Here is a 27,953-nt window from a genome sequence, read left to right as displayed (position 1 = left end):
TGCAGGCGGCCCCCGCCCCATTGGAGCAGCCTTGAGGCGGCGGAGAACCTTACCCAGATCCCCGACTCCAACCCACACCTTGGTAGAGCCTGCCCTGGGTGACTCTCCTGGGTGGAAACCCAAGCTCCTTAGAGCTGTCTTGTGATGCTGAAGCATTTGGGGCGCCTGGTGGGCTTTGGGGTCGTTGCTTCTTACTGAGCCACTCCCTCAACAATCTGTTTCTACCCTTTCCCACTCCAGGTCTGCCTACGTCTCTGAATAGGAAAAGTTACAATTCTTATTAGCTGTGTGACCTTGGAAAAGTTACTCCATATCTCTGAGGCTAGTCTCATTGATGGAAGGGCCATAATAGTAGCTGCTCAAGGTGCTGTAAAATTTTATCGTTGTAACCCAAGGATAGGGCTCAGTACACAGCAAGTGCTTAATAAACATTCACTATATTTTCTGCATATCCACACTGATGACATCTGCAAAGCCCTCTGCCCATACCTTTGATCCCTTATGACTTCATAGCATTAGAGATGCGAACACACTCTCATGATGCAATCTACTCCAGGTCATACTGGAAAAGAGCGTGGTGGTCAGCCAGGCTCCCAAGTGTGCACCAACTGCTATGTCCAAAGCCTCTCTCCATCACAGGCAGGAATCCTTGAGGCAGAAGCTGCAAGTCACCTATACCAGGACCTGCTGCCTGAAGAGCTTGTTAAAGATGAATATCCCCCACCCCCAATTCCCAAATGAAGATCACAGCAACCCTAAGCCTAGATTTCAGGCAGCCCTGGAAATGGCACAGAGAAACAGGCTCCCTAGGTGACTAGGGGCCCATTCAGGCCAAGGGCCACTATTACCAGTCTTCTGAGTACATGTTCCTACCCCACTGAAGGGCTTGCCATGGCTCAAGAGTTGAGAGACACACCCAAATTTTCAGTTCTCTTCCTGCTTCACCTTCCTCCCCCAACCCCCTTGTTCAGCACAAGGAAGGACACTGAAAATCTTCCAAACAGACAGCAAAGAGAGCAAGCAAATGAGGAAGCAAGAGTGGTTGTTTAAAAAGACTTTGATTTTATTTTGTGATTTGTGTCAAACTGCCTCATTCAGTGCAGGTGACCCCTTCTCCCCAGGAAACAAGAATTGGGAGGTGGGGTCTTTTGTGAAGTCATGGCACCCACAAGGCCACAGGAAAACCCCAGAGTTCTGAGAGTTGCTGGGAATCCTGGCCAAGACTGTGGTAGGCGGGAGGCAGTGAAAAGACAGGGTGATGGTCACCAGTCAAGAGGCTAGGAAAACCCTGTCCAAGGCCCTGCTCAGCTTTGGGGCTGCTATATAAGTGACAGAGACGGGTAGTGAGATTTCCCCTGCCCTCAAAGTACCCCTTTGGCCAGGCATGGCTTTGATTCCACTAAGGGCTCAGCTGAGAGGAGCAGGAAACTGTCATGGGCTGGCTGCTTCACAAGGTACTGCTGCTAGTGCCCCGGAGTCCAACACCACGGGCAAACTGCTCCAGCAGGCCCCCAATGGCACCAGAGGGACTAGGGGCTACTGCCCGAAGCCCTACTGTGCTGCTGTATGCGGCCAAGAAGGCAGAGCGCACCTCCTGTAGGCGAGTCTCCCGGTCGCTCAGGGCTGCAAGCCTATGGGGAAGGAGGGAGAGAAAGAATGAAGGCATTACTCTGGGATATGAGCCAGCATCCTCATCCTCACTCCACCCTGCCTATCCTTGTGCTTCTGACTGCACTGCACCAGCATCTGTCCTGTGGCCACAGCATCTCTCTTTGTGGTTCAGGCCCCCAATATTTGGTCCTGTTCCTCCCTTAAACCATTCCTCCCAGCCTTCAGGCCACTGTTCTCACCTGGAGAGCAAACTTTTGTTGGGGCACTGATCTTCCTGTTGGGAAAATAACTATCTCTGTAATGACTGGAGAAGGGGGAAAAGTTAAGCAGGAGAGAACAAGCCAATAGCTTTCAACTTCCATTCCTCAGTAAGAACAAGTGGAAGCATGATGTCTTTTACCTAGTAGTGAGACCCCCAAGATCTGGCAGCAGACCTTGGCTTGGGAAAGGCATCAGTCATCTTGAGGCTGCGACCTGATGCATCTTGGGAGGAAGCTCTTGCCCTGGAAGAACCCACTGACTGCTCCGGTGAGGCCAGGGTCCCCCACTGGAAACCTCTGAGGCTCTAGCTCCAACTTTAGTCACTGTGGTTCCCTGTGGACTTTTTCAGCAGGATCTGTGTTCTTATTCTATAATTTCCTCCCCTAGGCTCTATAGGGACTGATCACAGATGAAAGCCCTCTTCTCTCCTTGCCCTGGAATTATAAGGGAAATAAGTGCACACAAACTCAGGCTTATTCAAAGCGTGAATTCCACATGAGGCTGTCCAACACTCTGAAGAGCCCCTTTAATAGAAGAAGCCCAATGTATCAGCTACATGCAACCGCTGGACTCAAAGGTCAAGTAGTCATGGTGTTCCCCCGATCCTCTGGAGGGCACTTTCTAGGGGTCACAGACCCACATGAGATGAGCCCTCACATTCTCACTTACCTATTCACTAAGACTAGCCATGACCACTATCTTCCTCCAAATTTCCCCCAATACATCAATCTCTGGGTAATCTCTCCCTAGAGATCTGTCAGGCAGCAGAAATGTACCTAAGTCCAAATGATACACACCCCAGGGCTTTGGGGAGCAGACAGAGATCTGAGGATAAATGACAGTCCTGGGGTAAGTATGGGGAGACAGAATCCTCAGGAAAGTAGACTGGTGGGAGTGATATGTGAAAGAAGTAGCAGGCTCTGGGGCAAAGAAAAGTCAAATAGCTTCCACAGCAGTACTAAGATGGAACTGACACTGGACTCCTGCAATACTATGAATAACCTTGAAGTGTCTCCTGGCATTTGGGAAAGATGTGTGGCCCTAAAGCTTCTTTACTTTCTGATTAGGTTTAACACAGGGCAGAGGCCATGTGCACTGCTCTCAGATTCTCCTTATGGCATAAGTGGGAGAAACAGACAACTGGTTTGTATTCACAGGAAAAGCCAAAGATTCAAACACGATCATTCTCATTGCCCCTGCTCTCCCATTTCTGAAAGGCAGGAGCAGAGATGATAACCCATTTAGAGACAAGAAAACTAGAGAGAACACATGCCCCATCTGAGAACACACAGCGGCAGTAAGGTACCATTGTGCCATTCCTTCTCAAGAGATGAGCCAACAAGCTCAGAAAAGTCAAGGTTGACACCCCAAGACACAGCTGGTAAGCAGAGCGATTAAGTGTTGGGAGTAAGTTTCTCTGATAACAAAGCCTAAGTGCTGAACCCGCATGGCGTGTGACTTCACCAGGAATTGACCCTGACCCTACCCTGCAATCTTGGAGGCCTTGAGATCATGCAGAATCCAGCCTTCACTCTGGGAACCTCCCAGAACTGGAGGGTTGACTAGAAGCTTAGAGTGCTGCCTGGGACCTAAATGAAGGTTCTGGGCTGGGTGATCTGGGGCTGGAGTTGTCTGTTCAAGTAAGGGGTGCTTTCTGTGCTTCCTCCAGAGATGGCGCTTTGGCAAATTTGGCTGAAGTAGGAAGTCCCTGTAGAAAGATACAAACTTTTATTTTGTTCTTCAAAAATCTAAGAGATCATGCTTCTGGCCCCGGGGCCTGGCTGCAGAGGAGGTTGTGCTAGGCACAGTGGCCTCAGAAGCCCTCTGGTGACCTCTTAGCTGCATGGCCAGCCTGTGCAAACCTGGAATTCCAAGGTCTGGCTGACCTATCTACCCTTAGCTGGGATCCAGAGCCCCTTTTCCTTCCCAGCTCCCCAAGGCTCTTGCCTCCAACCTGGTGGATATAGGCTGGATTCTGTCGCTGGCGATGGGGATGAATCCCTGGCCATTTGAAGTTCATCTGGCCCATGGTGTGGAGGTAAAGGGTAGACTTACTGAGGGGCCCCCTCAGGCACCACATCTGAGGAGCAGGCCACTGGAGACTTTTTTCTACCTGACATCCATGAAGCAGCAAACCAGGCAGGGGGCAGGAGGCTTCCCCAGAGGTAGCTGCTCAAGTCAGGCAGATGTACTACAAGAGTTGGAAGCCGAGTATTGTAGCCTTGGAAGAAGAGGGTGGTATAGGTGTGGGACCTAGTATTCCCGTCCAATTTTCTTTCCTGCCCAGAGGCAAAAGCAGAAGATAAAGAGGGCAGGGACAGCAAGTAACCCGTGGTTCTGCTTAGGAGAAGCACAGCCTCATGCTGACAAAGCGCCATTCTGGCTCTGGCCTTCACTAAAACACCTACCTTCACTGTCCCACTGTTCTATCTTCAAAGGATTCTCTTATCAGGCAAAGGCTTGTACAGAAATAGCATCTTCTATACAGTCCAGCCAGCTTTCCCTTAGGGTATACCCAACACCCGTGGATGGGTGTTAGAAGCTCGGGGGAGTGAACACACACCCCAGTGTGCTTCCTGATTAGCCCACAGGCCTCCTTCATACCTCAGGGGTCCAGCAGCTGAGACAGAGGGGGAGGAGGAGGGGCAGGGATCCCAAGCCAGCTCCCTAGCCTTTGCCTCATTCCTAATCAGCACTCCTGATTGCTCACCAGCTTTTTATACAGGCAGGGAGCATCCTGCCTTCTCAAGACACTTACAGACAACTGTTAGGGAGCTCATCCGGGAAGCTGAAAGGGAGAGAGGAGTCTGTGTGCACGACAGCCCGTTCCTGAATACTGCCACAGCCTGTGACCATCTGCCAGCTGCCAAAGTCTGTGGAGAGAGAGGATCCGGGCAGGGGATGGTCCACTGATCTGGGGCAGAGAGGAGAGAGAGGGGAGATGATGCAGTCAGTCATATGCCTGACAGGGAGGCCCTGGAGGGGGTTGGGGACTATTAAGGCTGCTAGGTTCTGCTGTCAACTACTTTCTCAAAGAAAAAAAAGGCTAGATAAATTGCGACCCAAGAAAGAAGAGTAGACCATAAGATAGGCTCTAGGCTGGGTTGTGAAGACAATGCTTCTGCAGACTTCTAGGAGACAAAGAACAAGAGCAAAGCAGGGTGATAAGAGGTGAGTCAGAACAAAAGCCTGGGGCCAGGCGTGCCTGCACTGGTGGTGGACACGGCAAGGATAATCTCAAAGGCTCCAAAATGAAGGGAGCAAGGCTGGGAGTACTCCAGGAGCCACCGAAGTCCTGTCTGAGGAGAGAGAACAGGCCTCCTAAGGACTGTGGAGGGTGGTGACCTAGATTGAAGGTCCTCCCTTCCTCTGCAGTGCCTTCCAGGTGCCATAGTTTGTATTCAGAACTCACTAGCCATGCCCAGAGGGAAGGGATGAACCAGGCAGGCAACTTGACAGCTTCATCAGGTCTTTTTCTGATGGAGGCTTGGAGGAAGTAGGAGGAGAAAAGTTGTGCTGGGGATCTACTGCTGCCACCTCCTCCCCACTCATAGCTAACCTCTCTCCTTTGTCCTGGGCAGAAGCCCAGCCAGTGGGGTTGGGGGAGGAGACAGGGACACATCAAGCAAGGCCAAACTTCCACCAACTAGCCCAGGTCCCAGTCCTCAGAGGCACATCATCTTTGATGTTTCACCCTTTATTCTTTAATTCAAGAACAGTGAAAGGTGCTCTGGTAGGCACCCAGAAAAAGGCATGAAAGATGGGGGGTAGGGAGCAGAGAAAAATGCTCACTGACCTTGGCCCACCGACCTGGCTGGCATCAAGGGCTCCTAGTCTGAAGCAATAGCCCCACTGTTACCAGACCAATCTCATCCTCATGTAGCTGCTACCTGAGTGCAGCTGGGCAGGCACTGTAGCTGTGGCAATCCTTTTTCCCCTCTCACCCTGTCACTCAGGCTGGAGTGAGTGGCTTGATCATAGTTCACTGCAACCTCTAACTCCGGGGCTCAAGTGATTTTCCTGCCTCAGCCTTCTGAGTAGCTGGGATTACAGACATGCACCACCTTGCTTGGCTAATTTTTAACTTAATTTTTTTACAGACGGAGTCTCACCACGTTGCCCAGGCTGCTCCTGAACTCCTGGGCTCAAGTGATCCTCCTGCCTTGGCCTCCCAAAGTGCTGTAATTATAGGTATGAGCCACTGCACCTGGCCAGCTCCAGCAATCGTTAGCCAGTCCCATCTTACAGATGGGGAAAAGGCAACCCATACTGGTGAAGTTACTTGCCTGAGGTTCTTCTTGCCAGTGAATGCAAGAAGAGATTTTTAAATTCAAGAATGACTGAAGATTTGTCCTGAAACAACCACCTTGAGACCAGGGAAAACAGATGGCCTTCTATGTTAAGGCTGCCATGAATTGGAACCCCCTGCAACATATAGACTTGCCACATTCATCATTCCTGCTAAACTCTAGAAGGTGTGTGATGGCAGCATTAGGGATGAAAACAGTACGAGGTCTGTTCCCTGGTGGAAGTCCCTAGGGCTTGACAAAGCAGGGCCTCCTTTGTCTCTAGAGGGAGAAACTTCACTGGTCTCCGGTAGTCTGCAGATCAAAGAGACAGCTTCCCAGAGGAAGCCTGCCCTGTGCTTCCTCTAGGTCATGCTAGGCCTTTGGCCAGCACAATCCTGAGGCACAGTCTGGCTTCATAAATCTTACCTATCGTTCAAACAGAAGGCAGAATCTCTTTTCCGGTTCTAGCAGTTGATGGGAAAACAATAGCTAGAAACCAGACTGTTGATAGAACGAAAGGATGCTGACTGAATGAGGCAGTCCTGGGACCACGACCCACTCCCCCAGAGCTATCAAAGAATATTACTGCCAAGGGGAAAATGAGAAATGGAATGCAGTTAATGACAGGTTCTCCTCAAGGATTCCAGATCTCCCAGGCTATACTTCCCCAGTGTCCCAGCAAGTAACACCAGTCAAGAACTGCAAGTGGAGCAGCCAGAGGAAAGCTGTTGGATGGACTAGACAGCACAGATAGCAGCAACGTGTGATCCCAGGGGATAGGAAGCATCTGTCAGTAAGCAGCTATCTTTTGTGAACCCGGGAATTTTTCAAGTGAGCACATAGGCTACAAATGGGTTTTCCTACTTGATAACTTTTCAAAGAAAGGGTTGCAAGGTGAACATTCAGCTCCTGGGTTTGAGAGCAAGGGGCCATGCTAAGCAGAGAGGTGCTCACAAATACCAGCCTGGATGAGCTGGCCTGAGGGGACACCCACAGATGAGAATCACTAGGAGGAGGACCTGCACCTGCATACTGAAAGAAGAAAGGAAAAGAGCCTTCCAGTCTATGAACACAGGTAACTCAGCCAGCTTTACTAAACCCTTCTGCCCTGTACTCCTACTCAAGTGCAAATAGACCAGCAAAAAGAGAGATGTCCAAGCTCCACCACCTCTGCTGTCCTACTACAGAGGACTGGAAAACACATGACCAAGCAACCCTCAAACTGGAGAGCGGCAGAGATGACACTTCAGAGGTCTTCTGTCCATATCACGAGGGCTCTGGCCTCGGCCTCATAGGGTGGCTTCTCGGCCACATTTCACTTCCTTGGCTGGATGCAGTCCACAGCCCTCTTCACAGTGCTGAGTGCTTCAATGCCCACCAGCCCCACCCTCCTGCCAGATGCCCTGCTGAGGACCGACTTAGAACAGGTGTCTTTTAGCTAGTCCTTTCAGGAAGAGGGTTCAAGAACATTGATACAAGCAGAGCTGACTTAAACCCACGCAATAAACAGGTCTGGGTGGGGTGCCTGGCCTGGTCTTTTTACCTCACTGCCTAGTCCCTGACATGGCCCACAGGGCCAATGATAAATGATAAGGACAGGTCCTTAACCACAGCTACAGTTTACTGAGCATTTATGAAAAGGATGAGTATTTACTATGTGCCAGGTACTTCACTCCATTTTCTAACTTAACTCCCTACTTATGAAGGCCAGAACCATTATTCCTATTTTAAAAATGGGGTACAATAACTGAGTTCAGAAGGGAAGTGATTTTTCCAAGTCACACAGCTAGAAGTGGCAAGGCCACCATTAAAACCTAGGTGTGACCAAAGCCCTGGCTGATAATACACTGATCTTCTTTCCTGATAATGGGGTGGGGTTCCCAGGGACTGGCTCACGGACAGGCACATAACCTCCAACTGGAATAAGGCACAGAACTTCTAATCTATGACTGGAAAAAGAGGCCCTCCTGTGATCCCTAGATGTAAGAAAGGAAGCAGGGTGTCATCCCATGACCGCTGTCAGCCATTTTTCCACCATTAGGGAAGGTGGCCAGAGAACAAAGCTGACTGACATATGGAAGGAGGCAAAGGGTAGGAACCACAGGGAAAGGGAGATGGAACCTTGAGGAGCCAGCACTCGAAGACTGCTTTTCTATATATATATATATATATATATATATATATGGACTTCTCCATATATAATTGTTCCTCGGTATCTGTAGAGAATTGGCCCCAGGATCTCCCCACAAACACCCAGATCCAGTCAGGCATGGTGGCTCAAGCCTATAATCCCAGCACTTTGGGAGGCCAAGGCGAGAGAATTGCCTGAGCCCAGAGGTTCAAGACCAGCCTGGGCAATTTGGAGAGATCTCATCGCTACAATAAATCAAAAAAATTAGCTGGGCATGGTAGCACATGCCTATAGTTCCAGCTACTTGGAAGGCTGAGGCAGAAGGAGCGCCTGAGCCTGGAGATGGACACTGGGGTGGCCGTGAGCATGCCACTGCACTCCAACCTGGGCGACAGAGTGAGACTCTGACTAAAAACAAACAAAAACACCCAAATCTTCAGAGGCTCAAGTCCTTTATGTAACATGGTCTAGTGCAGTTGATCCTTGAACAACACAGGTTTGAAATGCATGGGTGTACTTACACGGATTTTCCTCTGCTTCCGTCTCCCAAGACAGCAAGATCAACCCTTCCTTTTCCTCCTCAGCGTACCCAGCATGAAGACCTTTATAATGATCTACTTTCACTTAGTGAATAGTAAATATACTTTTTCTTCCCTATGATTTTCTTAAAATTTTCACTAGCTTACTTTATTGTAAGAATACAGTATATAATACGTACAACATACAAAATATGTGTGTCCTATGTTATAGGTAAGGCTTCTGGTCAGCAACAAGGTATTAGCAGTTAGGTTTTTGGGAGGTCATAAATTATACATTGATTTTTGACTGCCCAGGGCTTGATGCCCCAATTGCTACATTGTTCAAGGGTGAACATAGGTTAGACATATAACCTACGTACGTCCGCCCATATACTTTGCCTAATAAAATGTAAATGCTTTGTAAGTAGTTGTTATGCTGCATGTTTAAGTTTGCATTACTTTTTGTTGTTGTATTGTTATCCTGACTATTTTGGATCTGTAGTTGGTTGATAAAGATTTGGAACCCACAGATATGGAGAGCTGACTGTAAATACTTTTCTTTTTTCTTTTTTTTTTGAGTTGGAGTCTCACTCGGTCGCCCAGACTGGAGTGCAGTGGCCGCTCCCGGCCACCGCAGCCTCGCCTGCTGGGCTCCAGCGATCCTTCCGCCTCAGCCTTCCAAGTAGCCGGAATTATAGGCATGCGCTACCATGCCCAGCTGATTTTTTGGTTTTTATTGTAGAGATGAGGTCTCGCTGCCCAGGCGGGTCTCGAACCTGCGGGCTCAGGCAATCCACTCACCTCAGCCTCCCAAAGGCGCAGGATTACAGGCTGAGCCACCGAGCCCGGCTTTTAAATACTTTTCAGTATTGTGTTGTTTAAACCAGTTTGAGATGTGTTTCCTATTACTTTCACTTGAAAGCATCTAACTCAGGGGGCTGACATAGAAAGCTTAAAGGTATACAGCTAGGAAGGTCTAAATTTCTGATTACACAGATTAAAAAAATGGAGCTGGGCATGGTGGTTCATGCCTGTAATCCCAGCACTTTGGGAGGCAGAGGCAAAAGGATTGCCCAAGTCCAGGGATTCAAAACCAAGCTTGGGCAACTTGGTGAGACTGTCATCTCTACAATTAATTAAAAAAACTAGCTGGGCTTGAGCCCGTGGGTTCGAGACCCGCCTGGGCAGCAAGACCTCATCTCTACAATAAATTAAAAAAAAAAATCAGCTGGGCATGGTAGTGCATGCCTGTAATTCCGGCTACTTGGAAGGCTGAGGCGGAAGATCGCTGGAGCCCAGCAGGTCGAGGCTGTGGTGGCCAGGAGCGGCCACTGCACTCCAGTCTGGGCGACAGAGTGAGACTCCAACTCAAAAAAAAAAACAAAAAAACTAGCTGGGTGTGGTGGCACGCAACTGTATTTTCAGCCACTTGGAAGGATCTCCTAAGCCCAGTGGATTGAAGCTGCAGTAGCTGTGAGTGTGCCACTGTACTCCAGTCCTGGTAACAGAGACTCTGACTTCTCCCCCCAAAAAAGAAATAAAATGGAAATCCAGAGTCACAGGGAGTTAGTATTTGAGCCTCGAGAGAGCTACAATCCCAGGTTTTAAGGGGACTTGGATATTACCTAATCCAAACCTACTCTCCTCATGCCCAAGCCTGCTCCAGAGTGCTTCCAGATAATGGTCCTACAGCCTCTGCTCAAGTGAACATCACTAGGAATGGGGCCTCCTCCAGCCTGGCTTTCTAAAAATTGCATGTATGTGCATGTCACTTAACCAGGGACCTCTGCACTCCTATAGCAGCCCAAGGAGAAGGCTTTTGGGTCTCCATGTTTTCTCTTCTAAATCTCAGGCTGGCAATGCCTTTAGGTTTCTTACCGCTCACTCCAGCTCTGGAGCTGTGGTCCCATGCAAGAACATATCAAACATGAGACAGGAACCTCATGTGTTGCAGAGAGCAGTCTGGCTTCTTTGCCTCATAAAGACAGACTGAGACAGAGCTCATTACAACAAGCAGGTAGCGGGTGGTAGTGGCTGGGGGAAGGGAAGCTAACTGGGCAGCAGAGGATGGTTCCTGTGTTGATACTTAGCTATTCAACCAGGCTGCTGGGCATCCTTTAGCTAACCTCATCTGCTCTTCAGGCAGCCTAGCTTCAAGCTGGGCTCAGTAGTGGCGCCATCCCTCCTTGGGCATGGACAATGCTGTGCTAGCCACCCCCCTACCCTTAAAGGATGTCAGACTCCAGAGCAGAGACCAAGACTGTGCAGAGCTGAGGAACACTTCGGGAGGCATATGAGCTCAGAGCATTCATTGGATCTGCCCCTTCCCAATCCCCAGCCCTACAGATGATGAGAGATTTAACAGTAGTCCAGAAATTCAGCTAAATTATAAGCTGCTACAGGAGCAGCAGCTAACAATGCTAGAAAGCCACCAGTCTTCCCAGTGAGGGGTATGGGTTGGGGCTTGGTAAGAATCAGCATCCCACAGAACTTCCTCCCCAACCCGGTAACACCTACTACTTAGCTTTGAAAAAAGCTTCACAGATTCCATTCACAGGGGAGTCCTGCTTTAAAAGAGATATGCTTGTAGAATTCACATTAGGAGAGGAATTTGGCTGTCATAGATAGCTTTGCTAAAGGGTTTCTTTCCATACAGCTTCTCCTACTGCAGCGAAGATATGATTGGCTATTGTTACCTAAGAATCAGGGAAGCTAATGACAGGATCCCTTAGGCACTTTAAGATAAAAGAGACTAAATTAATTTTAATGTTAATGGAAATACATAATTAGAATGCTCCAAATCTGAATAATCTAGACTTTTAAAACCTGTGGCAAACAAGCATCCAATTTAGAAAAAGCCCATCTCCTGGCCAGCCCAGCCTGGCTCCAGGCAGGCATCCCCAGAACAGACCAGTAGAAGGATCAAACACCCTAAGCCTCATACCCACTTTGATCCAGCTATCCCAGCCTTGGTCATGCCCTAGCACACAGAAGGACACCCTCAGTCCTCCTACCCTCTTGAGATAGAGGGGCCTTGGTGGCTGGCCATGCTGGACCAGCAATAACAGTCTTTGCCACCCATTGAAGGCAGAATGTCACACATGAGATGAAGGAAAACTATCACAGGATTGGAAAGTGAGATCTTTTGGCAGGCAGACAGGGAAGACAAGCTAGGTGTGGGAAAGGGTGATGGAGTACTCCTTGGCATGAGAACTCCCAGCAGTGTGGACAGTTAGGACTGAGGCAGGACCCAGAGAATTAGAGAAATCTGGTTTTCTTCTTAGTTCAGCAGTGCTGCATAGGCAGAAAAAGAGGCAGGGACCATGAGCAAAAGCCAGAGCCCAGAACAGTAAGGGTCACACAGTGCCACTGCAGCCCTGAGGACAGCTGGGTGCAGACAAGGGGGGCACGGCATCAGGCATGTACCCCAGCCCCACATAGAGGATCGGAACAAGCACAGATATGTGGGCTTGTCTGCCTGGTACTGTCTCTTCTCAGCAGTATACATCAAATCTCCCATGGGGCCAGAGAGGGCTCATGGTTTTGGTTTAATAGACTCAGCTCTAGCACTCAGAGACAGAGAAGAGCTCATCTGTAGAGGTGAGTGCACAGGATGCCTCTGAACAGTGCAGTCCAGAGTTCCTACTCACCTTTTTTTTTTTTTTAGTAGGAGTCTTACTCTGTTGCCCAGGTTGGAGTGTAGTGGCACACTCATGACCACCCCAGCCTTGACCTGCTGGGCTCAGGTGATCCTTCCGCTTCAGCCTTCCAAGTAGGTGCATGCTACTGTGCCTGGCTAATTTTTTTGATTTATTGTAAAGAAGAGGTCTTGCCAAGTTGCCCAGGCTGGTCTTGAATCCCTGGACTCAGGCAATTCTCTCACCTCTGCCTTGCAAAATGCTGGGACTACAGGCGTGAGCCACCATGCCTGGCTAACTCACCTATATCTTACTTGCTCTACCTATGTGCAGAGGATGATCTTCCCCATCTTCCTTCATTGTCTGCTTGTGCCCGAGACAAACCAGGGAATGATGATGGGAGGAGGGTTCTAGAAGTTTCAAAAGTTTTCTCCTTGTAACAGGTCTGTTACAAAGGAAGAAACTGAGTCTCAAAGTCATGCAGACATTACATGGCAGAACTGGGCTCAAATCTGGGATAGACTCCAAAGCTCACCCTCGTTCTTCTATTTAAAAAAATTTTGGGGGGGCCATGCATGGTGGCTCATGCCTGTAATCCCAGCACTTAGGGAGGTGGAGGTGAGAGGATCGCCTGAGCCCAGGGGTTCGAGACCAGCCTGGGCAGCGTGGGGAAACCTCGACTCTACAATAAGCCACAAAATTAGCTTGGTGTGGTGGGATATGCCTGTAGTTCCAGCTTCTTGGAGGCAGAGGCAGAAGGATTGCCTGAATCCAGCAGGTCAAGGCTGCGGTAGCCATGAGTGTGCCACTGCACTCCAGCCTGGGTGACAGAGTAAGACTTCAACTTAAAAAGGAAAACAAGTGAAAAAAAATTTTTTTTTTGGTAGAGACAGGGTCTTGCTATGTTTCCCAGGCTGGTCTCAAACTCCTGGCCTCAAGCAGTCCTCCTGTCTTGGCCTCCCAAGGTGCTGGGATTACAGGCATGAGCCACCATGCCCTACCATGCCTGTTCTAAATGTCCCTTTCTGCCTGGAATTGTTTAAGGGCCTCTTAAGTCTCACACTGCTTTATTCTCTCCAGAAAGGCTAGACGTTTTTTATAGCTTTAGAAGACAAAGCAATTCACAGGATTCTTTCCTTATGGGTATGAAATGGGAAAAGTGGCATAGAGTCAGCTAGGAAGGAAATGCTTTCCAAGTGCCAGATCATCCCTCAATCCTAAACCTCACCTAGGAATCACTGTTCCTGCGGTACTCTGACCACAGCTCTGGCGTGTCCATCCTGGTGAGCTGCTCCTTTTCTAGGTGTGTGAAGTTGCCTGTGGTTTGCCCCAGTCATACACATCTAGTCTAATTCCCTAATAACTGTTCTCACTGCCCCACCAATTTGGACATGGGCAGGAAGAGAGAGAAGGAATTCAGATTCTAGATCCACCTCTTCAATTGCAATGTGAGGTCCATATGGGGCTGGGATCGGCCAAAGGTGACAAGTAGAGACAGTCCCAACTCCCCATCCATTATGTCACAACCACTACATGATTTCCCAGTATTCCCTTAAATTCTGCTAGGGCTCCAGGAAGGAGAAATCTCAGACCACTCTAAAATCAGCCCTAGCCAGGCTCGGTGGCTCAGCCTGTAATCCCATGCCTTGGGAGGCTGAGGTGAGTGGATTACCTGAGCCCGCGGGTTCGAGACCCGCCTGGGCAACTTGGTGAGCCCTCATCTCTACAATAAATAAAAAATTAGCCAGACGTGGTAGTGCGCGCCTGTAGTTCCGGCTACTTGGAAGGCTGAGGCGGAAGGATCGCCAGAGCCCAGCAGGTCGAGGCTGTGGTGACCAGGAGTGGCCACTGTATCCAGTCTGGGCGACAGAGTGAGACTCCAACTCAAAAAAAAAAAGAAAAATCAGCCCTAAGCCCATCCTCCAGATAGTGGACTCGCAAGCTTGTTATCTCTTCTGGCCTAGTTACACTGCCCACCAGGCCTCATGCCAAGAAACCCTGACCTGAGACACTAGCTCGGGTGCTGGATCTCTACCCTCTGACCCTGTAGGGGAGAGCTAGTCACCCCCACCAGCAGGGGCTTTGGAGCGCCTCACCTGGGTTTGGGGACCTCCAGGGGACTGCTACCCATCCTGAAAAAATTGTCAGAATGGTTTGAGGATGAAGAGCTGGAAGATTTGGCTTCCACCAGCCCCTGGTGGGAAGGCAGGCGGTCCTCTGAGGGTTGTGGCCGATTCCAGAGCACACTCTGTGGAGAGGACGAATGACACTTCCTCCTGCAGTAGAAAGAGTAGGGCTGTGGGCCAAGAGGCCACCCCACACAAGCCCTCTGCACACCCTTACTGAATCTCAGGATTCAGTCTACTTCTGGAAAAATGCCACGTGGGAGTGGGTATCCATTTAGTACTCCCTCTGGCTCAGGGCCATGAGCAGCAAGGGCTGGGTCTTTATGGAGACTGTGGCATCAAAGTACATGCCAGAAAGTGATTCTCAACAGTTTAATAGCTGCCCCCTGCCGTATGTTATGCAAAATCTTGAGCTATTTATCTAGGGACAAAGTCATCAGCAGGGTCTCAGATTTCATCAGATTCTCAAGGGAGTTGACTCTCGAACAAGTTCCCAATTCCCAGTCATCTCATACTCACCTTTTTTCCCCAAGCTGGTCCCCCTCCCTGCCAGACAAATGATCCAGGGAACTCCTCTAATACCAGCTCCTCCCCCTCCCCCTGCCCCATCCAGATGCTTCTTCTTTGTCAGAGGAAGCCCTGGACCTTTATGCTCCTGAGCCACCACAGGCAGTGCCCTTCACTAACCAGATGGTTGGCCTCCGAGGCCCAGCAGAGACAGCAGGAGCATGGAGCTGTGCTCTCAGGCCTTCTGTCGGGGCCCCCTTTGTTCTCAGAGCTTCCACCTGGCTCCCTAGTGCTGCCGGCCCTAGGCCACAGCTGTGAGTGACCTTGGTCCCAGTTGGCCCCTCACCAAGCTGCCTGAGTTTGTGCTCCTGCTGGGACCAGTTCCACAGCCTCGTAGGTGAAACTCCCAGCAGCTCCTGGAGAGCTCTCCATTACCAGGGAAAAGTCGCTGCCAAGGCTGGTGGTGCTGCCTCGGTCCTTTCGTCCTGAAAGAAGCCAGTGCCACTGATCAGCAAGTCAGCAAATTATTTTCTCCCACTATTGTTCCCCCACTTCTTCCACACCATATAAAGAAGCTTCTAGAACAAATAGTTCCTGTGTGATCTAAGCTCAGAAAGATGAGCAGAGGAATGGAAATCTCCTAGGGCCCAGGACTCACTCAGCATGCAGATATCTTCTAGGGTGAAGCCTGCATCCCGAGCTGGCAAACTCTTCCTCCTATAAGCAGAACCCAGAGCGGTAAATTCCAATCTAGCTGGGGTTGCACTACCCCACTCCTAACCCTGCCCCCCGTGGAAAGCAGCTCCAACTCACTGGCAACTCATGAAGATAGGTCCTGACTATAAGTGTTGTAAAATTCCAGGCCCACTTCTGGGATCCATCCCACCCAGGTCTGTCCAATATATAAGTGCAGATTTAGATTTCTGAGGCCAGTAAAGCCTTCCTCCTTATCAGTTTGTGCCCTGAGAGTTCAAGTCTGGCACAACACGCTTGAAGCTTGGATCAGGAAGGCAAACGAACTCAGCAAAGACATCAACTCATGGGAGTCCTAAGGCAGTTGCCAGTCAAGACTCTTGCATTTTCCAGGCTGGAAGCAGACTTCTGCTCCTTTGTGGTGGGCTGCCTGCTATGGTGTGCAGGCATGCCTTCTGCAGTAGTCCAGGGAGAGAAAATCAGCTCAGGATCATGGGGAGTCAGGAGTCTTCCTGTCCTTGAGCTGGCTTCTTCCTGCAGCAACACACCCTGCTCTCTCGCTCATCAGAGGCCACCCTCCTGCCCCGAAGCCTTTTGGCCAGTGTAACTCCAGGCTGACCCAACACGGCCTCCCTGCAGAAGGCTCTTCACTAGTGGCCCTCACTAGAGAGCTTGACACTGGCCTCACAGGGAAGGCAGGGAGGACAGTGCCAGCCTGCCAACATGGAGGAAAGCAGGGAGGAATGATGTGGCTAGCCTCTGCCTGCTGTGAGCAGACTTTCTCGGGGCACCCTGGTTCTAGCATGAGGGGCAGGCTTCTGCTTACCTCTGGATCTTCAGAGCAGAGAACTCCTCAGAGGTGATATGCTTCAAAAAATTGAAGCAGAAGAAGAAAATCTAAAGGAAAGACCAAAAAGCAGTGTACAATGAGAAGAATCAAGGCAGAGCTCCCAGGAGAGGGCAGCTAGCCACTCTGGTCAATCCTCTTGCTGGAGAGCAGCACTGCTTTGGGGACTCTGCAGGATATTTTGGTCTATAAATGGTGTGGGTGGTAGAGAGGGCTTAGCAGGGCCTGGCAGATGTACTGCGGCTGGGGCAAGGAAGGAAGGAACATATTTTCCTCCTGGGATTGCAAGAGGTTAAGCCAGTGACTTTTCAAACCACCTTCAAATTCAACATGTGTTCTCAAGCTATTAAAAAGGATAAAGCAAACAGTAGCTTCCCCCTTTTCTACTCTTCTAAGCACCCCAGGGAGAGAGGCTAACAGGGAAAGACAGCTGGGAGAGAAATGATTTGGTGGCAGGGAGATTAATGAACAAAGCAGGAACACATGGAAGGGAACGGGACCACATTTTTCAGGGGACGCAACCAGAAACAGTAGTTCAAGAGAACTGGGGCTGGGGGCAGCCACTGTCTGGCCTAGGGTCTGCCTGGCTGAGGAGCTACATGGGTCAGGTTTTAAGTCTGAGGCAGGCACAGGCAGGAGGCTCCTAACCTCTAGCTGCATCCCCACTGCCATAAGTAAATTCTCTCCTCTCCTGTCCAGCCAGTGCCCTTGCCCAGTGGGTCTTCAAAAGGTACACACCTGGCTTCAGTCTCTGCAGTCTGTAAACAAACTCCCCCAGTGATTCCCAAAGTTCCCATGGTCCATGAAGCCCTCTCTCAAAGAAATATACATCCCACGGAGCCCGTACGAGTCCCTTATCCTAGTACCCCCTGGCAAGGAACTGCCCCTAAAAGGAGGGGTTGCCTAGGTCAGGTATGAAAATGTGCTACATAAAATTAAATACGTGCGTGCACCACAGACTTTTTAGTCTTTAATATGCTAATGTGGCCGGCTCAGTGGCTCAGCCTGTAATCCCGCGCTTTGGGGAGGCTGAGGTGAGTGAATTGCCTGAGCCCGCGGGTTCGAGACCCGCCTGGGCAGCAAGATCTCATCTCTACAATAAATCAAAAAATCAGCCGGGCATGGTAGCGCATGCCTGTAATTCCGGCTACTTGGAAGGCTGAGGCGGAAGGATCGCCGGAGCCCAGCAGGTCGAGGCTGTGGTGGCCGGGAGCTGCCACTGCACTCCAGTCTGGGTGACAGAGTGAGACTCCAACTCAAAAAAAAAAAAATATGCTAATGTGTTCTGCGAACTTGAAAGCCAGGGGAGGGGAACAGAGTGATGCTGAGGTTTTGTTTTCTAAAGCATTCATGTCTGGAGTGTTTGGTGGAGGTAAAAGAAAAGCCCACACTCTGAAGACCAACACTCCAGCAAAAGAGACCCTCTTGTCTATACTGAGAGATGTCAAGAGTTTGAACTCAGTCCCCCCTCAATTCAGCCCCATCCTTTGCCCTAAGTCTCTGAAGGCAGACTTTGGCTTTGGGATGAGGAGCAAGACTGCCGGGAGGGTAGAATGTCCTGGAGATCCTGCAAAGTCCTAAAACGAGAGGCTACAAAGAGGCTTCTTTAAGAACCAATTTCAATGCCAAAGTTACTGCTTCTGACAGAGTTCATGGAGGCCTCTGAGGAACAGGCTTATGAGCTCTGCAGCCCTGGCAGATGCGATAAGTGCTCAGAAGAAGAGATTTGGAAGGGGAGAGGAGCAGCTGAGACGGAGGAACAAAAGGAGGAGGCGCGAGATAAGATGCCCAGGAAGGAAGCAGCCTCAGGAGGGTGAGAAAGATGAGAAAGATGCTTCAGGAAGATGGGGGGTGGGGGACAGAAGAGAAAGAGCACTGTGGGACAGCTTCCATGCTGGGCATCTGGAGTCATCCCCTTAGGGAGGCAGCACCCTCCTCGATACCAGGAGACTCAAGGTTAAGCACATTACCCAAGGTCACCCAGGCAATAAGCAGACAACAAGAGGACAGCCTAAGGTCTGACTTCAGACCTGTGTGTGCGGAAAACAAGCACACCAAACAGGCAAAGCCTGCGAAAAGCAGCAAAAAGGATGGGGTATGGAGGATGTGGGGAGCGGGGAGAGGATGCTGATCACCGAAGAGGAAGGAAGACCTTGTCCAGATAGGAAAGTGACCTGGAGGCAGCCAGCAAGGGGTGGGGCAGGACCCTGCCGGGGCAAGGAGAAGGACCTATAACTTGGTTCCAGGTGAGCATGGAAAACAAATTACCCAGGAGAAGGAGGGGAAGGTCACAGGCAGCCAAAACAGCCACATAACTGCTCACACTGATGCGTGGACACATATCCTCTACACTGCATAGGACCCTGAGCCCCAGAACAGGGAGCTAACATGCTGGTGCTTTTCCAGTCATGTTACCTGAGGAGGAGAGGACAGGTGGCCACATCCCAGCATGCCTGGGGCAAGGAGCTGCCTCCAAAGTATGGAAACCAAAGAGACCATCATTCTGTCCCTCTTGTCCCTGAGCTGTGCTCACAGTACTCACCTCCTCTCCTTTGCTGAGCCGATCTACCAACATGTGCCTGAAAAAAAGGAGGGCCAGGAGGTCAAAGTGAGCAGCATCAAGAAGAGAAGGTCAAAGGGGTCTGGGTCACCAAGGACAGACCATGTCATTGATGTGCATGTCAGGTGAGGTCTGATCAGCAGCTTCAGTCCCTCCCATGGGGTGGGATTGTCCTTATTTCTGACTCCAGTCATGGGAGCAACAGCTACCGAGGCACCAAAACCTGTCCCACAACCAAAATCTGACATTCCTCAAAGGCTTACCCAAAGAGGAACCAGTCATAGGCCACAGTTAGGTAGAGGATCTCAGCAGGCTTTAGGGATGTGTGAATGAGCCCATCCTGGAAGAGACCACGGAACATGTGCCACCCCATGACAGAGCCATCTTCTCATGCCAGGAGCTGAACCACAACTAATGACAACACAGGCTTATGAACAATCCCCAAAACAGGGTTAAACAACACCTACACTAAATATTTGGGCCCCGCCCTTCACCCCAAATCTTCTGTGTTCTGGAGACAATCCTAATGCATACAAGGAGCATAACCTGGGAGGGGCCTCTGAATGCTCCCTGATCCCACAGCTCAGCCCATCCATACTCACAGCCCACAAGGAAAGGCGTAGGAGGGAGATGAAGAGGGGGGTCCGATCCCAGCCTGAAATACAGTGTACCAGGAGCCCGCTGTCATCTACTCAGGAACCACAGGACAGGAAGCCCAGAAGAAAAGCAGACGGGTTGATGAGCAGGGAAGCACCACCACCCCGGGCTAGTGTGAAGGAGCCAGGCCACCACTAGCCTCCCTCTTCTCCAGTGGGCCTCCCCAAGGCTCTTCTCCAACCTGGTCCCAGAAAGGAGCAAGTGGCGGGCATCTGTAGCAGCCCTTCTTTCATCTGGCTATAGTTCTTGGTGTACTTCTGGGGAAGCAGTCCAGTCTAGACATTCCACTCTGCCCATGTCATTTAGGTGGGGCTGACTATATGCCCCTACCCAGTTTCCCAGGGGGCACTACAAGTATTTTGGGGTATGACAATTCTTTACTGCAGGGGTTACAGGATATTCAGTATTCCTGGCCAACACCCACCACATGCAAGTAGTATTACCTTCCCCACCTCCCAATTTCTGCAACATCCAATACTCCAGAGAGACGTTCCCAGGAAACCTTTGAGGGCTGGTGCTGGGGTGGTACTGTCCCAGCTAGAGAACCAATGTCTATCTCCAGGGGCTGACATGTGACTTTTTAAAAATTTTCAATCCTCACCCTAGTGGGATGGGAATTTGACCCAAACTGGGCCAATGACCATGAACTTAGACATTTATTGGAGCTCCAGGGAGTGAAGCAGTCTCCCTGCCCTGGAGGAGCTAGGATGGCAGGAGACAAGCCAGGGATGGCTGCTTGCTGTGAAGCTAAGACAGTGGTCTTGAGAAGAGGAGAGAGATTCTTTATGATGTTCGTTAGACATTTATGATGTTCATTATGATGTTCTTGGGCCATCTTGGTTACATGAGCCAATATATTTCCACTTGTTTGAACAAGTACAACACCACAGAAGTCCTGGTTGTTACCAAGGAGTTAGAGTCTGCCCTAGAGACACTGAGCAAAATAGGTCCATACAACTGAAACAGCCAAAGTAACTGGAGTACTCGCCAGAGACCAGGCCCTCTACTAGGGTCTGTGTGTACCCAGTGAGCAGAGCCAGGATTGATTCTGTCACTTCAACCTCGTATTTCTGAATTAGAGGCCCATTCTGGCCCCCTACACAATACTGATGTGCAAAATGAGCCGGTGCTGAAACACCCTGTGCATGGCTGAGATGGTAATGAATTCTTCATTTGTTTTTCAGGATTTTGAGGACATAGAATAAAACAACAGACAAGTCCCACCCAGCCTGTGGGATTCTAGGGACTCTTCAAATTCCTTTCCCACAGAGCAAAAGGTAGGTGTGTGACCCTACCAAATATAGAGTTGGGGTGTAATGAACTGGGAACCCCAAAAGGTACAGTAGCTTGAGGGCTCTGGAAGAGACAGACTCACCATCGCTGTTAACTATGGAAAGCAGCAATTTCAGGTAGTTTTGTGTTTGTTGCACCAGGTCCCAATTCTGTAGGAGAAGATAGAGAAAAGGCGCCTGGGAACAGATACTAATTCAGACTTGGAATTTAAAGTATTTAAAAAATAAAGTGCCAAGAGTCATTCTGGGGCAAAAAGTATCGGAGGTTCTTGGTTACAGGCCACAGGCCTCAAATCCCAGAAAATGCAAGATATTCACTCCCCAGCTCTGAGACCTCTTTCCACCTGTCCTTGTACCCCTCGGGCACCCCTCCCCCAGCGTGTTCTAATCTGATGTGAGGGTGAGGGAGGGAAAGGGATGCGGGGGTCTGAGTGGCCCACAGGCCCCCGCCCTCCAGCAGCAGCTGTTAAGCAACTGCACATTAATGTCCTGTAAGTCCTGGGTTACCAGTGTGGCTGTCTAGGGAGTCAGTAAAGGTAAACAAAGAGCGCTGAGCCTGTGGCCAATGTCTCCAAATGGCCAAATAAAAAGATTCACTCCTTCATCTGCTATCATATCACAGAAACCAGCTAAAATATCAACCTTCTCTAACATGCTTCATTTGCTTTTTACTGCTATTCACTGCATATAAGCTTTTGATGAATAATAAATAGAGCCTCTTCGGCAGACAAAATCTTTTTTAAAACACAAGACACATATGAGGTGGGAGAAGGAAAATAAGCAAAAGCTGTAAAGAGACTGGAACCTCTGTTCTAGCCCAAGTAAAAGGTCTAGATCAGACCCTCTGAGAAACAGCCCACTCAGAATCTGGAATTCCATGGAGAGGCCTGACCCAGTTTTGCAGCGCCCTTTTCTCTAGCTGGGGGAAGCCTGTGTTCTCTAAAGACACAACTGCTTATCAGTGTTCTCAGGCTATGCAGAGTGGCGCATGCTTGCAAGAGAGCACTTCCCGGGGGAGGGGGAACACGGCACCTGTAATTGGAATGGTTTTCCCAGGAATTTAAAACAGGGTCATTTACCTGACCCTCCTATGCCCCAAGAGAGTTCTGACCCACTTTCAGAGACTCCAGAGACAGCTGGTGCAGCACTGTACTAATAAAGTCATTACCAGTAGTAGCACAAGGGGTCTCTCAACTCATCTGACTCAACCTGTCAGACACACCATTGCCAAGAGATTTACTCAGAGCTGTGATTCTCACAGGACAAGGAAAAGCAGAAGAGGAAGATGGGAAATATGCAGCACCAAGCACAAGGACTGGGTGGGCTGAGGGAGGACTGCAGCAGCCAGGAGAGGACAGGAACCAACCAAGGGCTGGAGAGCTGTGGAGCGCCAACAACCGTGATGGCTATCAAAAAGATGCTGATGGTCAGGGGACCCAGCTGGGGATAGGAGCTCCATGTTGGGAGAGGCCCAGGGTGACACAGTTGAGTGAGGGATAAATCCAGCCCTGCCAGAGTCTAAAGTCCACATTCTTAGTCATATGCTACATTATAGGGACTTTTCTTTCAATACCAGAGTAAGAACACAAGTCTGAGGGAACTGCTGAATGTGAGAATGACCTGGGAGATGTGCTTAAATTTAGGTTCACCTCTGACTCTCCTCATTCTATATGCTCCATGAAAAAGTCTCTGGGAACAGAGCTGAACACCATGCCATGCCATGCATCTGCTTATGTTTCTACACCTGTAGTACTCTTTTCTCTGGCTGGCAAACTCCTACTAAGCCTTCAAAGGCCCAGCCCAATTATCTTCTTAATGGGGTTTTCTGGTCAAAACTGTTACATAGGTGATGGCTATGTTGTCACCACTTTTCCTAGATTGAGTCCCAGGAGGGTAGAGACCGCTTTGGCATCTCTGTGGCTTAGTGTTAAGGGACTAGGAGGCTGCTGCAGAATGTTCCTCACTGCCTGTTCACAGTCAGGGACCAGCTTGAGAAGAAGCCCCAGAGGGATCCTAGGGCATGGAAAGGAGCATGCCTCTATGGAGTTCAACCCAGTTACCTGGAGGGCAGCAAGACAGATGTGTATAGTCAGAACTGCTCCTGCCATTCATTCATTCAATGAACCTCACTACGTGGTTCCTGAGGGCTTGGCTCTGCACAGAGTCATGGGGTGGGGGATAAATTGAACCACTGCAAGTGTGCAACTAAAAGGTGATTTCTAGGATGCTGGTCATGTAATTGGAGAGCCTAGCCTGATCCATGGGGATATCAGGAAGGCTCCTCAGAGGTGGTGACATGGGAGAGCAAGAAGAAAGGAGACATGTATTTCTGGCAGAAAGACCTGTATGTGTGATCCTGGAAAGGATGTTCTTCCTCTGAGGCGCTGAAAGGGGGTCAGACAGTCACAAGAACAAGCAAGGCCAGACTGCATGGAGCCGGGTAGGCTGTATAGGGTTCTTAGACCATATTTTGAGGGAAATGGAATTCAGTGGTAGGTTTTAAAACAGAAGTGACAGTGACGACCCTACTCTATCATATGAGTGCTTGCTATCTTCCAGGCCCTATTCTGAGAGTTTTATATTCACTATCTCCAGTGACTCCTCAACGTAGCCCCACACTCAGATGCAAGATGCACTGAGATGATGGTGGCCTGAACTAGCCAGCGCACATGAGATGGAGTCATAAAGGGTTGGCATTTCACCCAACGGCAGACTTAGAGAACTGAGGAGACCTGCTGATGGATGAGCAAAGAACTCAAGTTTATGTGGGAGCACCTGGGTAAATGGGGGCTATGGCCAACTCTACACTGGACAGCTTGAGTCTGAGGGTCCACGTGAAGGGACATGTGTGAAAGATACAGGCATGGATCAGAAAGGCCTGGCTGTGAGCTCATGGTACAGATGATGGATGAGATCATCTGGGGAGATGGTGAAATGCAACAGAGTCCTGGGATTCCTGTGCCGAGGGAGCAGAAAGAGCAGAGCCCACACCTGGCCAAGGAAGAGGATACTAGGAGGCCCAGTGAGATTTACTGACTGAGCAACACTGAAGAGGCGGCCTCTAGGGAGGAAGCCTACCTCCCATGCTCCAGCACTGCCGCCTTTACTCCTGGAAGTTTATCAGAGTTCACTTCCTTGAGTAAGCTAGCTAGTTCATAATTCTCATGAAAATCTATCTGGTATTTGAGTTCAGGGGTCACTATCAGTGATCATACTTGAGCTTGGCACAACTCTGAAAAGGTGTTGCCAATTCCACTTTCAGGAGGAAATGAGGTCATTTGCTCTAGGCCACAGATCCTCAGCATCATGAGAAAGCCAAGCAAGCTGGGGCCTAGATCCAGGGCCTCTATCTATTAAGCAGAGCAACTCCTCACATGCACAGGATCCCTTCCTAAAGAGGCAAACTTCAAGCCGGGCACAGCCTATGATCCCAAGCACTTTGGGAGGTGGAGGCAAGAGGATTGCCTAAGTCCAGGGGTTTGAGATCAGCCTGGGCAACTTAGCGAGACATCGTCTCTATAAGTTAAAAAGAAAAAAAAAAGGGTTGGGTGCGGTGGCTCAAGCCTGTAATCATAGCACTTTGGGAGGCTGAGGCGAGAGGACTGCCTGAGCCCAGGGGTTCGAGACCGGTCTGGGTAACTTGGCGAGACCTCGTCTCTACAATAAATCAAAAAAGTAGCCATGTATGGTAGCACATGCCTGTAGTTCCAGCTACTAAGAAGGCTGAGGCAGAAGGATCACCTGAGCCCAGGAGATCAAGGCTGTGGTGGCTGTGAGCGTGCCACTGCACTTCAGCCTGGGCAACAAAATGAAATTCCAACTAAAAAAAAAAATTAGCTAGGCATGGTGGTGCACGCCTGTGGTGGCAATGAACATGCTAGCCTGGGCAACAGAGGAAGACTTCGACTCAAAAAAAAAAAGAAAAGAAAAGAGGCAAACTTCCCTGGCAAGACCAATACATGGAACCCCTACTGTCACCCCCTATTTGTGGAGCAGTTCATCAGATTCAGGTTGGACCTGCATAAGGAGAAAAAATGGCACCAAAGGGACCAGAAGAAGGGTGGCTTGAGGCACGGCCTACTTGACCCTCTGCATGCAACAAATTAAGAAGGAAGCCTGCAGGTTTCTTTAGCTACTCCATCTAAGCACAACTTGGGACTTCAGATCAAGGGACAGGCTTCCAAAAAACCTGTTCCTTATCCAGGCTTCTGGATTAAAACAAACTGGCCTGCTCTCCTACTTCTCTTACAAAAACACCCACAGAGGGAAGAACTGACATTACCCAACTTCTTTCACTCAAATAGTTGCTGAGTGTCTGCCTCATGATTAGGGACTGGATATACAGAGATAAAGCAAGATAAATATAGCCCCTGCCTTTACAGATCTCCCTGCTATCAGGACAACAGAGTACAAGGTGATATGGGAGCACTTGTCTAACAAACATGGACTAACCTCTCTGAGAAATACCTCAAGGCTGGGTGGGAGTGGTCTACCTGAGAAAAAAGGAAATTAGCAGGAAGGCAAAACGTTTTCTAGTATTCACTAACTTGGTCTTTCAAGCTCTAGGATCTGTGCCTGTTTCTGTGCTGGGATACATAGGTCCTCCATCCTTCTGGATTTCAGGGAAGCAGATCTCTAAGTCAGTGACTATAGCTCAGTGGAAAATTCCATGATAGATGTGCCCAGGGGGTTAATGGGAATGTAGATGTAGGCATCCAAATTGCCGGGAATGCTTCGGGAACTCTTCCTGAAGCAGACACGCGAGCCAAAGCCTGAAGGGCAGTATGTCAGCCAGACAAGAAGCTGCAAGGTGGCAGTTGGGCAAAGGGAACAAGACATGGGAAAGGTCACAGGAAGAACAAGACTACTTGTTCTGTCTGAAGCAAGAGGTGAGCAAGGCTGCTGGCAGCCTTTAGACTGTGTGGGCTAAACAGGGTAGAGATACATCCATCCAGTAAGGCTAGGGGCCCCTTCCATGGTGTACAGTGACAGAGGAGAACACAATGGAAGTAATTTTAACATTTCTATAATCAAATGAGGTCAGGCAGCTCTGTATTTCCTTTGGCAGAACATACATTTAAAAGGAAAAATGAAAAAGTCGCTAAAGTCCAGACCTGGAAAAGCAGACTCTATGAGGTCCTCTGGAAACAGAACCTCCTGGTAAATGCAAATCTTTGAATGAGTCACGTTCAGAAAGCTTTGATTTTTCTGGGCCATGAGCAAATCAGGAGAGAGAGTTAAACAGATAAGCAGTTTTTCCTTTCCTAGGCTTTTCTGAGCAGTCAGAGGGCCAAAGCCATTTGATGGCACAGACCAGACTGTCATACCTTTGCAGGGGGGTCTGGTGGGTAGGCAGCAGGGGTACCCTTGGTCCCCACTTCCTTATCCTGCCTTGCTTGAGTCAACCCCTCACCTGATACTGGCTCCAGTCAATGTTCAGAGAGTGAGTCAGGAAGTCGGGTATGCTCAATGGGGCATCGACGTAGTCCTAGGGACAGAAAGTCACCTGTGAGATGTGGGTTGGCCACCAGAAGAGGCTGTAGAGATGGGGCAGGTTTCACCCCTGAAGCTGTGACTACCACCGGCAGGATATCCCTCCACAGTGCTTGCCTTCTCCAAGTCAGATGCCTGTGCTACCCTGGGAGTGACAGCTTAAAAAAAAATCAAAGTGGCCAGATCATTGCAGCTGAGTGGAGTTTTTCAGCTGGACATTTGAAGGTTTGTTGCTGAAATAGACAAGATCAATCTGTATTCAGCCTCCAGCAGGTTCCTGTGGCCTGCTCCTGCAAATAGGGGAAGGGACAAGATGCTGCTTCCAGCCTTCACACAGACAGTAGAGAAAAGGAAGACTTTTAAATCTTGTTCCTGAAAAATTTCTTTAAAGAAAAGGAGAGATTAAAAGAGGGAGAGGAAAGTATTATGAGAATTTAACATGTATATAGAAGGAGAAGAGGGACAGAAAGAAGTAGCGAGACTCAGAGAAGAAAGAGAAAGGAAAAGGGTCATTTTCCCTCAAAAGATTTCTAGCTGTTTTCCTTGGTCTCCTTTTACAAAGGGAGATAAGTCCCAAGTTAATGAATATTATTGGTCATACCTGCTTCCAGTTAAATATGAGCCCTTCAGCCATGTAATCCCGATCCTTGTATTCCTTGAAAAATTCACAGCCTGGAAAAGAAGGGCAGAGTTATGACACCTCCCTTCCCAGCCCCAAAGTCTCCTGAGACAGTTCTGGCAGGCCAGGGCCCTGAGTGAAGAACAGAGGGGTCAGTAGCTCACATACTTCTCCACACTTGTGGCTCTGGTGAAGCCAAAGGTGACATGAGTGAGGACTGGACTGTGCAGGCAAGAGCCAGGGGCCCATCCTCAGGTTGTCCAGCTGCATGTCTTCTCCATTAGGTACCGCCTGCCCTCACACCTCTTTGTAACTCTATCTGTGCCCACTGGTCACTTCCCCCTCACCGTAGGTCCTTTGTCCTACAAGTCTCTGCAGTGCCAATCCCAGCAAACATAAGCATAACTCACAGTGTGAGCCCCAGCAACTCTTTCAGGAACTTACCTAGTTGCATTCTTCCTCATCTCTAAAATGGAGGCAAATAATACTAGCTTCACAGGCTTTCAGTGAGGACTGAACATCTTAACATACTGGAAAGGAATTATGGACGGTGCATGGAACCTAACAGGTGCTTAAGAGGCACTGTCTTCTCCAACAAAGCAAATAAAGATATATTTTTCTGTATCCTTTGGTAGAAAAACCATAAGAAACTCCAATAAGGTGAGCCCTCAGGAATAAAGGAACAGTGAAGAGAATAGGCCTTTGGCAACA

General features: G+C 49.5%; 1 protein-coding gene across 6 annotated transcripts in view; it reads right to left on the bottom strand.

Annotated features, from left to right (window-relative positions):
* Window positions 1-1,039: 1,039 nt before the first annotated feature.
* MTMR14 (myotubularin related protein 14) overlaps window positions 1,040-27,953 on the bottom strand; it is a 52,119-nt gene continuing 25,205 nt past the window's right edge. For 3 of the 6 annotated variants that reach the window (XM_008068100.1, XM_021717574.1, XM_008068102.2), the window contains 12 exons: window positions 27,225-27,295; window positions 26,544-26,618; window positions 21,214-21,280; window positions 19,784-19,869; window positions 19,445-19,521; window positions 19,164-19,200; window positions 16,601-16,671; window positions 15,740-15,798; window positions 15,428-15,566; window positions 14,545-14,724; window positions 4,631-4,786; window positions 1,040-1,631 (listed from right to left, as the gene is read on the bottom strand). In XM_008068100.1, coding sequence (XP_008066291.1) covers window positions 1,448-1,631; window positions 4,631-4,786; window positions 14,545-14,724; window positions 15,428-15,566; window positions 15,740-15,798; window positions 16,601-16,671; window positions 19,164-19,200; window positions 19,445-19,521; window positions 19,784-19,869; window positions 21,214-21,280; window positions 26,544-26,618; window positions 27,225-27,295 — 1,202 coding nt within the window. In that variant the 3' untranslated portion in view covers window positions 1,040-1,447. The remainder of the gene's footprint in view (window positions 1,632-4,630; window positions 4,787-14,544; window positions 14,725-15,427; window positions 15,567-15,739; window positions 15,799-16,600; window positions 16,672-19,163; window positions 19,201-19,444; window positions 19,522-19,783; window positions 19,870-21,213; window positions 21,281-26,543; window positions 26,619-27,224; window positions 27,296-27,953) is intronic. The other 3 variants (XM_021717573.1, XM_008068101.1, XM_021717575.1) reach the window with 3 other exon arrangements.

Source organism: Carlito syrichta, unplaced genomic scaffold (genome assembly GCF_000164805.1).
Source record: "Carlito syrichta isolate Samal-C Ts95f unplaced genomic scaffold, Tarsius_syrichta-2.0.1 Scaffold309865, whole genome shotgun sequence".
Classification (NCBI taxonomy): Eukaryota; Metazoa; Chordata; class Mammalia; order Primates; family Tarsiidae; genus Carlito; species Carlito syrichta.
The sequence above is the reverse complement of the archived record's forward strand: the minus strand, read 5'-3'. Positions and strand labels throughout refer to the sequence as shown.